The sequence below is a fragment of the Gossypium arboreum genome, chromosome 10 (genome assembly GCF_025698485.1).
Source record: "Gossypium arboreum isolate Shixiya-1 chromosome 10, ASM2569848v2, whole genome shotgun sequence".
NCBI lineage: Eukaryota > Viridiplantae > Streptophyta > Magnoliopsida > Malvales > Malvaceae > Gossypium > Gossypium arboreum.
The window spans coordinates 4,493,895-4,509,315 of NC_069079.1; the positions used below are offsets into that span (position 1 = coordinate 4,493,895).

General features: G+C 30.4%; 1 protein-coding gene across 1 annotated transcript; it reads left to right on the forward strand.

The window, feature by feature from the left end:
- Window positions 1-12,788: 12,788 nt before the first annotated feature.
- On the forward strand, window positions 12,789-14,541 carry LOC108487274 (BOI-related E3 ubiquitin-protein ligase 1-like). The gene is made up of 3 exons (XM_017791571.2): window positions 12,789-13,030; window positions 13,123-13,435; window positions 13,550-14,541. The coding sequence occupies exons 1-3, from the start codon at window positions 12,975-12,977 to the stop codon at window positions 14,126-14,128; spliced, it is 948 nt and encodes a 315-aa protein (XP_017647060.2). The 5' UTR covers window positions 12,789-12,974; the 3' UTR covers window positions 14,129-14,541.
- The last annotated feature ends 880 nt before the right edge of the window (window positions 14,542-15,421 follow it).

Genomic DNA, 15,421 nt, shown 5'->3' on the forward strand with positions numbered 1-15,421 from the left:
TGATTTATAAATCAAATTTAACTAATTTAAACCCCTATCTATTCAATTCAATCCAAAAATTATGTTTTGAAAAATTACTATTTTGCCCCTATACTTTTGATTTCTTTACAATTTAGTCCCTAGGCTCATAAAATGAAATTCATGCAATTTCCCTCATAACCAAGCCTAGTTGAATTTAATATATACTTATAGCAACCCATACATTTCATAATTTCACACATTTACCACACAATTTACACATTTCTCAATTTAACCCCTAATTGACAATTTCATTAAAAATCACTTAACAAAAGTTATTTAATTCTCAACAAAGATTCATTTTCTTCCACTAAACTTCACAAAAAACTGAAATGCTCTCATGTTAAAACCCTAGAATTTCAATCATTTTGCAAATTAGTCCCCTAATTAGCTAGGTTAAGCTACAACGATCCCATAAATATAAAAATAAACAAAAACGAGACAAGATATCACTTACATGCAAGGGATTTGCTTAGGCAAAAATTTCAAGCATCCATGGCTATTCTTTGCTGTAAAAATCGGTTGGAGAAGAGAATGAAAGATGATAGCTTTAATTTTTTTGATTATTTTATCTTTAATTACCTTTTTACCAAATTACCCTTACCTAAATTTAAAAATTTCACAATTACCAAGCCATGCACATCCACTAACTCGTTTAATGGTCTAATTACCGTATAAGGACCTCCACTTTAAATTTCTATAGCTATTTAATACCTTTAGCTAATAGAACACAACTTTCGTACTTTACACGATTTAATCCTTTTTCAAAAATTGAACACATAAAAGATAAAATTTCTTAACGAAATGTTTATACAATAATGCTATTATACTGTAGATCATAAAATAAGATAAAAATAAATTTTTTGACCTCAGATTTGTGGTCCCGAAACCACTGTTTCGATTTCACTAAAAATGGGTTGTTACACACTGCCTATGAGTCGTCGGCTCATTCTTCAACAGGCATGCGGTCAGAGCCCTGGGCTCCTCCTACTGCTTGGGAGCATAGGGTTTCATGTTCTATTTCACTCCCCGACAAGAATTCTTTTCACCCTTCCCTCATAGTACTACTTCGCTATCGGTCACCCAAGAGTATTTAGCCTTGCAAGGTGGCACTTGCTGATTCACACGGGATTCCATGTGCCCCATGCTACTTGGGTTAGAGCATAAGCTAATGATGTTTTCGGCTACCAGACTATCGCCATCAAGGGTTTAGCACTTCATCGTTTTGCTTAGCAGTACAATGCTTTTATTACTCTCCCACAACCCCGTTTTCACAGTTTAGGCAGCTCCCATTTCGCTCGCCGCTACTACAAGAATCACTTTTGCTTTCTTTTCCTTCAACTACTAAGATGTTTCAGTTTGCCAGGTCGTTTCTTGTCTAACCATAGATTTAGCAGCAGTTCGAAAGGTTGACCTATTCGGGAATCTCAGGATCTATGTTTATTTTCAACTCCTCGAAGCATTTCGTCTCTTACTATGCCCTTCCTCATCTCTAGGTGCCTAAATATCCATCGTAAGCCTTTCCTCATTTGAACCTGGCTCTTAACCTTACTTTACTTAATTTAAGGCTATGCCATCCTAAGGTGTTGCTAAATGAAATGGAAGGATCTTATTAACGTCCATAAATGATAAATTATAGATCGAACTAACTGTCGAATCAGAAAAATTGGGTACTATCATATAACTTTGTTTCGGCTAAGTTCACGAGGTAGAGATAAGCAGACTCGAACCACTGACATCCGCCACAAGGTAAACCACCGCCTTTCAAGCCTCCGACTGATTCTACCATAAAGGCTAATGATAGACAATAACTCCCCTCCCCCAAAAAAAAACACAACTTACAACTTTCATCGTATTTTGCTATCCAAAGAACAGCTCTTCTCAAAATCTCAAAAGGTGCTAAGTTAAGAATATATATAGAAATAACACAAAAGTATTATTTTTTTAAGTGTCTCAAAAGTTTTACGTATTATCTTAATGTTATGAATTGAAAAATATGACTTAGAGGCATAAAACAATTCCCTTAAAACCTCAAAGATATAAGAGCTAATCGTAGAGAACCAACTACACAAGATTGTAAGAAAATCATATATATAAACCTTTAACTTTACATATTTTTTAGCAATGTGGGATTTTTCAATTTTGCAAACTATCAACAACAATAACTTAAAACGCGTCCTTAAATTTTCTTTTAAAATTGAATATAAAAACTTAAATATGTATCGATTTTTCAACAATATATTAAAAAAAAAGACAATATATTTTCATTATCAATATAAACATAAAACATATTAAATTGAGAATGAATTTGTTAGATGTGTGGACATATACTTGTGTTGGTTTATTTTGTAAACATTATTGTCTGAATATTGTCGTGTTATACAGGTAACATCGCAACGAGGTTTTCGTTTCACCAAACACGGCTTTGTTTTTCTTGTCTGAATATTGTCATAAAATATCAATTTCAAGTACAGTAATCGACTTATCTCGTGATTTAGATAAGCTACCTAACTTGTATTTAATTTTATTTTAACTTGTATGTTTCGATTGATTGTTGTCTAAACTTGTAAGAAATGGAAGCCCCATTATTTATAAAATATCATTAAAAATTAAAAAATAAAGTAAAGGGCATCTGTAGATGATTAAACCCATTATTGCAATTTCAGAATTAGGATTAAAAAATTTTTTAGTTGACGGACTTTTTCAGACAACTATTTTATAATTTCTTTATTTTATACCATAAGCTTATGGTGGATGATGATGATAATGTGGGGCTTTTAATGACCTAATTTTCCAAATCACCATGCTTTATGCTCTGTAATAAAATGTGGTAAATAAAAGCAAATATTAATCTACCAATTTATAATTCATTTGGTTTAATTTTAATTTCAGTCCCTTTAGTATGCGGAAATCTAAGATTTAATATTTCTATTTTAATTTGACATAAATTGGTTCCTCTATCTCTATCGTGACAGGTGTAGCTAAGGAGGACGAAGCTGATGTGGTGGGTGTTGTGAGGCAAGAAAGGAGTGGCCTGTTTATTATTTTTTGAGCCATTTGTTGTAGTTGGGACTGAAATAGCAAAGGAATTCTAAAACCTGGTCGTTGTGGAATTTTTTAATAGGTATTGATCGTTGTATTATCCTAGGAAATAGAAAGAAAAAGAAAAAGAGAAAATTAAAAGCAAAAATAAAAATAAAAATTCATGTGGAGATTTTTGGGAATCATTTGGGAGATTTGAATGATGAAGAGATTTATTACATTGAGGAGAAGTTATTTTCCAAGTTACACGACATACGGATCTTTAGATTGGGCCGGGGTTAGAGAAGTTCAAAATTTTAAAGACATTTTCATGACTTTTGAAAAGCCTTTTAAGAAATCTAATTTGAACAATTGAAAGAGTGAATGGAGAGCTACACTTCGGTGCAATTTTCTGGCCGTAAAGGATGTCAATCACCGACAAAGGCAACAACTTTGGTTGATAGTGGAAGAAAAGAAAAGGAGATTAATTACTCAGCCGGAGAAAAGTCGAAAGAGGAAATAAACCTTTCGACTTTGAGAGTTGAATTTTTTCTAACATAGTGCCATGTAGCAACCTATTATTGGGTAACGTGTCAAATTATGCCAGTAATTAACACCCTGATTGATAGACATAAATTAAAGTTGAAGGACGATGTTAGACATTTTGAAAGTAGAAGTATCACATTAAAAGATTTGGTAAAGTACAAGGGTAATTTTTACCATTATCCCAACATTATTTATTGAAATTTTACACAGCCTCGACTATGCAACTGAATAACATTTTAACGACAACAATCAATGGTGTTATCAATTTGGATTTGCTAATAACATTATAAAATTAAAAAAAATTATATCAAATTAAAGTAGAATTAAATCCAAAAGTTTAGCATAATAGAGGGATTAAAGCCAGAATTGCACCACAATTTTTTGTTTAAAGCCAAAGAAAGGTACACGTCCTATTTTGTTGGGATGGTGATGGCATGACATAATTCTTCAATATTTTCATGTTTTATGTCAACTATGGAATGAACAAAAGGGGGAATAAATTTAAAGACTTTCAAAGCAGCTATCACCAGTAAAGATAGAATTGTTTTTTTTTTTTTTCTAAATTGAGTTATATTTTTCTTTGCGAGTTAAAATATAATTTCATGAGTAAAATTATTATAGAGACGTTTTAGATTGTATATTGCCCCTCTACTAAAAAAATAGATAAATTAAAAAGCACATTGATTCTTTTGTTAAAAATTTCATCCATTTCGACTGTTAAAAATGGGTGTTTGTACATCAGCATTAGATAAACGTCTCACGTCACATCAGCATAAGATAAACGTCTCACGTCATATGTTACTATTCGATTATTTTGTCAATTACGCCAATTTTTAATAGAACAATTGGATAAATTTTTTAATAGAAAGGACCAATTTGTTCTTTGATAAAACGACAAGGACCAATTTGCCCTTTTTTGAGTTGAGGGGGCAAAATGCAATTTGACTCCTATTATAGGGGTCTCCATGGTACTTTTACCTAACTTCATTTTATTAGCTTATAATTTTATAATTTTTAAAGGGTTAAATTAAATTTTATCATTTTAATGGCCAAGTGTAATTTTACCATTACCAACTTATAATTTTATAAAACCTAAAAGGCTGGACGTGTAATTTTCCATTTTAGTGGAGCCATGCCCCTGGCAGCTGTGATTGAATTTTTGTTTCCAATACAAGCAAATAATTACATTACGATAAAGAAATAGTTTTATAAACATAAAAATCAAACCTTGAATTTCTTGTCAAATCGATTTGAAGCCTATATAAATTTTGTCTAGTGACACCAACGTGCCATAATTGAAATTGATTGGTACTTGTTTAAAAAGATAAATTATAGTTGATTGAGTTTTAATTTGATTAGTATTGACATTATTATTAGTATAAAAAAGCGTGAATTCGAGTGTGTTGAAGTACATTATTCTCCTATTTAAAGGTTGGGGAGGGGCTATGAGTAGTTCTAGACATTGTATAAAAAAATATGATAAGAATCTATCATAAAATTAATGTTAAAAAAATAAATTAAAAATTCTGAAATGATGTATAATATTATTGCATGCATGAAAGCTCATTTGGGTCAACTTTAGATAATTTTTCTTTACGATTCAAAATTTAATTTTGTTAAATTCTAGACCATCAAATTCAATAGCCTGTCTCAACAAGGACGGCTAATTTTAATAGTACATACATATCCTGATCATGGTGCCCAAAAAACAAGTGAATTACGTGTACATATTGCTTCCAAAAGATATTCATTTGGTCACCTTCAAGAAAGAACATTCAAAACTGCCGACCTTTGCATCATTAGCTTCTTAACAACTTATTCTAATAAAACTAAATTTTAATCACATCAATAATTATAAATATGGACAGAATAGTTAACTCACTATGCAAACATGATTTATATGCAAGTATTTTGGAGCCCCTATATTAAGAGTCGAATTGTATTTTACCTATTTTAATAAAAATATAGGTAAATTAGTTTTTTTAAGTCAGGTCAAAGAGTAAATTGGTCATTATTGTTTGGTTGTTTTGTTAGCTATGCTAATTTTTTAAAACACAAATGGATGAAATATTTTTAATGAAAATGACCAATTTAATTTACTATTTGATTTAACGTACAATGACTAATTTACCCATTATTTTAGTAGAGAGAACAAAATACAATCTTATCTTTTAATATAGGGACTTTCATGATACTTTTACCATAATTTACACAAATAAAACTCAATTTTAAGGTGACAAATTTTCTCAAACCTCAATTTTACCAATAAACCAAAATCTAGTTCGTGGGACTACTTATTAGTTGTTTTTAAAAAAAATATGGGATTAATTAAGTAAATTACGAGTCAATCATGTGTAACTAGGGTAGGATAGTAAGATTAATAATATAAATAGACGTGTTGGGCGGATCCTATGTGTGCAAAAGCAACTGCATTTAAATATATAGATATATTGTGTATCTTAGAGAGCTTATAATTAGTCAAAGAAAATGGCCTCCCCTTTAATTTAGGTAATAATTGTGATTAAAATGAAAACCGACTACATATATTCATTACATGTACCTATAATTTTTATTATAATTGAAAGGGTTTTCATCACCCTATTAAAAAATTTATATGTTATGATTATATATATTTTTATACAATATTTATTCATAATCTCTCCTTGACCCATAAATAGAAGGACAATTCGTTTCAACGCATTTAAACCGATGTCCTTCTACATTAATAACAATACTCATGTTAATCAAGCTAGATCCACAAACATATTTCTTTTACATATATTGAATTACAAGTACAGCCAAAGTAAGTAACTGCCTTTAACCCAACTTTATATATATATTTTTTATTTTTTTGGATTAAGACAAAGACATATTTAGACTATATTATTATTATTATCAATCCACATCATTAAAAGATTGGTCCAAAATGGTGTTAACGTTAATTTTGGTGAAGAACGTGGCTAATGACAACACACTCAAATAAAAGAAGAACAAACTTTCAGCAGCCTTAAAATGAAAAATATTCTATCAAGAAAATGACTTGATATCCCATCACCATCGTTAGGGTTACGGCAAAGTTTCAAAGTTGTTTGTCCCTTTTTCATGGTCGGAAATCAACACATTAAGATCAACTCCAATGTACATAAATACATATATGTGTATATATATAAATGGACAAATTTTATTGAAAAGATGGGATGGTACACAATGCATATAACGTGTAGTTCGTACTTAAAAATTTAAATAATTTAGATTCGACTCGAAATATGGGTTTAAGAATCCAAATAAGTTATTATAGATGTGGTTGAATAATAAATACCTAAAATTTGGCAGTTTCTTAGAAGGGAGAATCTGAAAAGGACTACTGAAAGGAAAGGTTAAAAAAGATGAAAAAGTAGTGGACCGCCTGCAAAATTAATGGATGGATTTTTTTTTATTATAATAAATGACTTTAAAGGAAATGCAACAATGGGGTTCAATTGGTTCCTTTTAATTTTTAACCCCCTTTAATTATTATTTATTCAAATTAAACCATATAGAAGCAATATTCATTTGTCAGAAAATTGCAGCAACATCCAATGAACTTTGTCCCCACGTATTGGTTTCCGTTGTTTCTTGGAAACCAAAACTTTAAATATCTATCTCCTCACATTAATTTTATCAAAAGGTGGGTGTGTGACAGACCAAAATAATTAAAATAAAACATGCCAAAATCAATTACATCAGTAGGTGGTGCGTATCTCTTTGGGGTTCTTACTGACCAAATTTCATTAATTTAGGGTCAGTTTTTGAACTAATCAACAAAGTTAAAAGTGAAACCAAGGGGCCACCGGTTGGAACTTATTTAGGGTAAATTCAGCATTATCAAATCACTTTGGGTTTACTTTAGGGTAAATTATAAAAATAATTATTTTTATTTGGCTTAGATTATATTTTAATTATATATTTATATTTAAAATGTTAAGTTTTAGCCACTTATATTATCGTTTTGTTACGAAGTGATCACTCTACTGTTAAATTCCGTTATCTCTTTAACGACATTCTTACGTAGTAGTCTAAATTAAATTTATTTAATTAAAAATCCATTTTTATCCCAACAATTGGATATCCAAGTTGACATTTAAAACCTATTTGGATTGCCACGTAGGATTGCTGTTAGGGAGTTTAACGGTAGAGTGACCACTTTATAACAAAACAATAATATAAGTAAATAAAATGTAATATTTCAAACATAAGTGATTAAAATATAATTTAAGACAAATAAAAGTAACAATTTTTTATAGTTTACCCTTAAAAGAATATGATTACTTGAAAAAAAGTTTCTTTCAATTATGTGAATAATCACAGGTCAATTGCACATATCCAAAAATTATGGGTTTTTTTGGAGGACCCATTTTTAGTTCATTTTCCATCTTACTAAAAAAGCATAAACACTTTACCAATGAATTTTCTTTTTCTTCCAATTCACTATCATTTAGTCACCCACTTTAAAAGGCTCTTCCCACACTTGTGCTAAAGGGATGATCTGTTTCCATTTTCATGTCTCAAAGATTACATTTGAATTAGAAAATTTGGAGCATAAAGACCTAAAGAGAGTAATAATAATTAAAAAAAAACCCAATATAATTCAACCAAAATGGGTGGATGAGATGAGAGAGTAGACCTTCATTATTCTTCTTATTATTTTCTTCCATAAAAAACTGATGGCTCCACACACATATCTTGAGAGCTTTTTGAATCATATGATGATTCATGGGATATCCCAGTGGTTGACATATAATGCATATAAAACCTACCTTCCAAGATATAATACAATGAAGAATAAAGTGGGCAGCCTAGCTTAGCTATTGTGGCTTTTGTTGCTGTAAACCCCACATGCGTGTACTTTTAAAGCTGAAAAAAAAAACCTTTGGGTTTTCTAGGAATCCCCCTTGAAACTTCTGGGTTCATACCATATATTATATAATCTATACTCTTTTTCAAAATAAAACAATTTAATTGATTTATAATCCAATTTAATCATAACACCATAAAAAGAATTTCATTAAGTTAGGTGACATTTTTAAAATACAAAGATTTAATCACGTGACTAATGGAAATGATGTAAACAAAAAGAAGTATCAACTTTCATTATGCTTAAAATGAGATGATGTTGAAAAACCTTACAACCCTAGACTTTTAACATTTTTATTTGTTTATATGACTTTTCACATGTGTAACATTAGCTTCGTGATCGATCTTTTTTAATGTCATATATCCTACTCTAATAAATTTCCTTTAACAATAAATGATTAAATTTGAATTGTATAAAGAGTACCATAATTAAGAGCATAATTGTAACCGCGTCATATAGATATATAATGTTGAAAAAAGTATTATGGAAGCCTTTCTACTAAGAGCTTCTGTTAAAAATTTGTCTATATATACTAACCTAAGATGCAAGTAACACGACATATTTAACTGTTTGATTATTTTATTAACTATACCGATTTTTAACAATAAAAATATGTAAAATTTTTATCAGAACAACTCCATTACACTTCTTTAGAAATAATCAAGCGTAAAATAAGCATTTGATGGGACCAATCATGAATATAGCCCATCATTTCATCTTTCATTCTACATTTGTGTTATTTTATTTTTGGTGTATATCTCTTCTTTGGTGGGTGGTTAATTTTTTTTATGTCATCTTTTAGAGGAGAGGGTTAAAAGTGAAAAATCCCAAACCAGACATGATGGAAGCAAATGCAATAATACAACAAACGACCAAAAAAGAAAAAAACAAATAATGAAAGATGAGAAAGAGGGACGGTGGTAGTGGGATGTGGGGAACCCATCAAGCTTTATCTCTCTCTATATATCTATCTTTGTTGGCGGTGGGTGACAATTAAGTCCCAATATTTTCTTTTTGATGCATCAATTTTTACTCTTCTTTTGAAAGTGCGTGTGTGAGAGGGAATTCAATTAGATATATAGAGTGGTGATATTGTAGGGGTGACTATGACTATTCTACTTATCTATATCCCATTCCCATGCATATATACACATTGAAGTGCATACATTTGGTCAACAGGCTCCCATGGTGATTATGGTTTGTATAAGATTATTTTCCCATCATTTTTTTCCCACTTTATTAATGTGGGGGGACCCTAAAGTTTGGTCGCTGCTGGGATTGGGAGAATTTTGGATTTAATGCATCATCTTGACTTGTCTGTCACCTATTTAAATCAACTTTCATTGATTTCTTCACTGCCATAACTTTCATTTATTATTACATTTTTATTTCATCAATCCCAATACAATGAATTGCATGTGTCGTCTTGACCTTCTTTCCATATGTTTTTGACACAGTAACTTCATGGACATGTTTTAATGTTTAACCTTGATGGGGAATTATAAGGCCTGGTATGGCACCGACAAACTTGGGGCTGTTTGGAAAGCAAGAAAAGAAAAAGGACATTATCCATGCTTTTATTACGTGAGTTCAGCTTCTAAAAGGCATCGCAAAACACGAAAAAAGGGAATGAAAATTAAAAACAAGTGGGAAGCATTTGTATATGTAGAGTCGTCATCTTCATTATGAAATTCATCATAATTATAGCCTTTATTTGATTCCTTATCTCAATCCACTACCCTTATGATCAATTCTCACACTTAAAAAAAAAAAATTGATTCTTGGCTTTAATAGGTATTTGAGGAATTGTTTTGATTCCTTATCTTAAATGGGTTAGTTCTCCTAAACGATCGAGATTATAATAATATCTTGATTCAAATTGATAATCTTGAAGTGAATAAGGTCATTTAGGAGAATTCTTCCAAAAATTCCAATCCTACCTTGATAAGAAAAATTCATCAACTTTTTGTTGCAGTTTGGACATTGAAATATATACCACATATCTAGAGAAAATAACCAGGATGCTGATAATTTGGTCAAATTAATACAAGCCATACAAAATAGTTTAAATTTATTTGAGGTCTCCTTATTGGAGGGGACAGTTTAATTTTTGTAGCTAGTTTATTTAATTTCTTTTTACACAAAAAAATAGAATTACAACATGAGATTTAAATTTAAAATATTACAATTTTATTACCTCTACTTTACAATTAAATTAATTTCACATTGATGAATTTTTGAAAATTATATAATGTTAATTTATAAGTTTTAGCATTGTTGGCAAATGTTGAAGCTTTACGCCTTTACATATTATCTTTAATCTTAACATGTGCGATTATTGTATATAAAGTTTTTTTAACTAAAATTTAAGTCTTTATTTATTTATAATTTGAATAGTTTGATTCGATTTTATTTTATATTTTCTGATACATATTTATTTCTAATTGTAGTACTATCCAAAAGGTATGTAAAAAGAAAAGAAAAAACCTACCCAAAAGGTCAAGATCTCGTGGATGATCTTTTTTATCCATTTTTGGAAAGATTATCCATTACTTTTTAAATTAAAAAATTTCTATAAAAAGAAAATAAAATTCTAACCATAACGCGATTAGTATAACTTAAATCTAAAATTCGACTATTAAACCAACACATAAATTTCTTTATCCATTAATTTTCAATACATGAATATCATCATTCACGTTTGTAACACTCATTCATCAATTATATAAGTTATTTTTTTTGAGAGGATGGATTATATAAGTTAAACTTATAGTAATTAAATTCGTATTTAATAATAGGAAATAATGGAGAAAAACATTACCTTATTGGAAAAGAATAAATTAAAATTTAGGTAATTATATAATAAATATAATTATACAAATTTATATTATAAAAAGATTTCGATTGAATTTATAAAATTAAGCATAGTATGCTATTTTAAATTAATTTTATAAATTTTATATAAAAATAAAATAATAAATATACTCTCAAAATAATATTTATTACTTATTAAAAGGAGAAATTTTAACTATTTTTCAATCTAATTAATGTTTAATTAACTCATAATACTAATTCGATTAAACATTTATTAAGTATAATATAAATAAATATTAACATTAGATTTTTTTTTGAAAATTTCGTCAGAAATTAATGATATGAAATAGATAAAATTTATTTTAGTAGAGCAAACTCTTATAATTTGGACGGTAACGTTTTTTGTTATTATTATTATTATTATTTTCGTCATTTATTTATTAATTTATTAATATATATCATGCGTTTGGAACTGAAATTAAACTCAAAAAAAATGCTGAGTAATTAAAAATGTCACATAAAATCTCTTACGCTTCTAACTGTATCATGCCAAACCAATTGATCTCCTAACCTGTCACACAAAATTGTCACACAAAATTGTCTACTTTTATATATTTTAAAAAAATAAATATTCAGTTTTATAAAAATTTAAATTACCCATAAATCTCTTAATTATCTAAAATAGGAATTTTTATTGTAAAATAAAAGAAATAGAAATTGAAAGGGTCCCACAAGAGATGATTCACTCACTACAACCACTATTATTATGCCTAATTGTCCGTACACAGACACCGTCTTAAATAATTAATAAAGAAAAGAGACACATACAAAGACAAAAGGTAGCGAAACGGGAAACCGCAACTTCAGCTTGACCCCACAAACGTAGACCAGAGGACTATCCTCTTTTTTTTTTCTCTTAAATATATATTTTTTGAAATATTTATATTTATTTATTACTAAAACAAGAAAGATCCCACGCTTCACACATGCGGAAAGGTAGTGGGGTCCATTGTAGGGTCACGTCTTGACAACGAACCCTTCACCTATTTTTTTTTTTGTTTTTTGATATTCTTGGACCGTAGTCACCGGCTTACGTGGCAAAGACTGTTTATTGATAACACGTGGCGGATATGCCGCATGTCAGTTACTAGGATTAAAAAAACTATGACAGCCCTGTATCAGTTTTTGGCTAAAAACACTAAATCCCACGTTTGCCAGAACCGAAAACTGAAGGTTTAAATTCCTTTAATGCCCTTATAACTTCCGTTTTACCGAGACAAACACGGGGGCAAGAAAAAACCGAGTTAATTAATTAAAGAAAAAAAAGAGAAACAATTTATTGATTTTATACAATATTATAATAATAAACCAAATCTAATCTAATCGAATCAAAACTCTTAAAAGTACAAAATCTGCCACTGCCTGCCACCCATGTTTTCTTTTTCTTTTTCTTTTTTATTTTGTAAATTATAAAAAATAAAAAATAAAATGGAAAGTCTTTCTTGACTTTCTCTCTATTAAAATCCAAAGCAAAGGCCTGATAAATCTGTTGTTTTATTGTTGATCTCTTTTTGCTTGTTCTCTCCTTCTTCAAAGCCAAAGAACTCTCCTTATATCTCTCTACCCTTTTTCTCTCGCAAACTCTAAAAACATCAAAGAGAGCTTAAAAGCAAAAGAATCAATGGCAGTCGAAGCTCGTAATATGAATCTTTTCCCTCCTCAGTTAATCCCTAATGGGTGAGTATAGTTCAAAATATCCATCTGCATCACTGTATTGATAATGGGTTTTGATTTGTTTTTTGACATGGTTTTTTTTTTTTTTTTTGCAGAGATTTTATGAAAGGTAATCAAGGGAGTGGAAATATACACAACACCCAGATGCAGCAAGAAGTTTCACAGATTTTCCCTGCAGTTTATCAGTCGCTTGTACGTGATCCGATTTCAGCCAAAGCTGATAGTGGGGTTACTTATAATATGAATATCCCAGTTTCGGCCCCAAGGAAAAGGCCTAGGGATTCATATTCATACACGGTTGCTCGAAAGAACGACTTTTGTGGGGTTTCTTCTGTTCTTGACGATGATGTCTTTTCCCAGATCCAACAACAACAACAACAAGAAATCGACCGTTTCATTGCTCAACATGTAAGCCAAAGAAAAAAAAAAAACCTTCTTTTCTTTTTTGTTAATGCCTTAATGGTCGGTTAAGATGGTAATTTATTGATGTTGATGATTTTTTTGTTGGCGCATTAATTGCAGACAGAAAAAGTGAGGTTGGAGGTTGAAGAAAGGAGGAAGAGGCAATCGAGGATGTTGATTACAGCGATCCAAGAAGGGGTTATGAAGAAACTGAAGGAAAAAGATGAAGAGATACAAAGAATGGGGAAACTGAACTGGGTTCTTCAAGAAAGAGTGAAAAGCCTGTATTTAGAGAACCAACTGTGGAGGGACTTGGCGCAAACGAACGAAGCCACCGCCAATTCCTTACGCACCAATCTAGAGCAAGTCCTTGCCCACGTCGGTGAGGAACGTCACGCCAGCGGCGGAGGAGCGGCCGGGTTGGCCGACGACGCGGAATCTAGCTGTGGAAGCAGCGATGAAGGGTGGCGCAAGGTGGTGTTGCCGCCTACTCAGCCACATGATACGACGGCAGCGGTGGTTGGGAACGGTAATAATAATGGAAGGAAGTGTAGAAAGTGTGGGGAGAAAAAGTCAAGTGTGCTGTTGCTGCCATGCAGGCATCTCTGTCTCTGTACAATGTGTGGGTCCACTCTGGTAGGCACTTGCCCTGTTTGTGACTCTGTCACCAATGCCAGTGTTCATGTTAACATGTCTTGAAACAATTTTTTTTTTCTTTTTTAGATATTTTAGTGAAAACAAAACAGCAAAAAAGAAAAGAAAAAAAAAGAAAAGCAAATGCAAATATGTTTTTAAGAAATGGATCATAGAAAATTTCTTTATTTTTTTCCAAATGTGACTGTTTATCTTTCACCATTGGGTTTTGTTTTTTATTGAATTTGGCAGAGAGAGAAAGGGTGGAATGTTAATGTATTAGGGTAAAAAGAAGGGTTTTTTTGATAAATTAGAAGAACCCACGCGGTGAAAAAGATATGGTTTTGTGACCACTGTGATGGACTGTGTGGGGGTAGGGAATCTTGATGACCAAACTGTAAAGTAAATATTTAAAGCTATTATTTTTCATTTAGTAAATGGCAAAAAATTATAAAAAGTCATAAGAGTTTTGGATTAAATCTGAAATCTAGCTGTATGTGTTGGGTCATTTTGAAGAGGTAGTGGTGTTCTTGTTGGCCAAAATTTTCAATCATTTTCACATTTCTCATATAAAGTGGTATTCTTTTTAAAAGGCTATGATTTTTAGTTTGTACTTACTCCTCAATTGAATTTAGCTTTGAAAATTAGATGAAAAGAATGGATGACACCTTTTTTTTCTTTTTTCAATTTCATCCTTTTTTTTTTTCACCTTTTATGATGTTTTTTGTTTTTTTAGTCCAAATTTCTTTGTTTTATAAACAGGGAAACGCAGACATATTTGAATGTGAAAGATATATGTTTGTTTTCCCCCTGTCAATTACTATTTTCATCTCCCAACACACTGAGATTACTTTGATGTAATCTTATCATTAATAGAAGTATTTTTCAAGGTCAAATTCTGCTCCCAGTCCTTGAAATTGAATCTCTTCCCTTTAAGTCCAATTGATAAAAAAAAGTTAAATACTTTCGTTAAACTGTATTATGTGAACCAGTATTAAAGAACCCTAAAACCCCAATTTTAAAATTAGAAATGCCTAGTTATCCAATCTAATGGAAAGAGTTTAATGACCAAAAGCAGCATAATTAGACCTTCAAAATACCAACAAATTGCACTTACTCACATTATTTCAATTAAAATAATTATTAAATTGAATATAAATTGCCTTTTGAAATGATCAAATTTGATATAGAAAACTGTCTCGGTTCAACCCTTTCCTTTGAATGAATGGAATTTAATGCCACATATATATATATATATATAAACCCACTAGCTAGCTAAGGTTGCCTTAGTTTTGCCTAGGTACTTTACTTAGACTTATTTGTGGGATTTATATTAATATATCTATCCAACTATCTAAG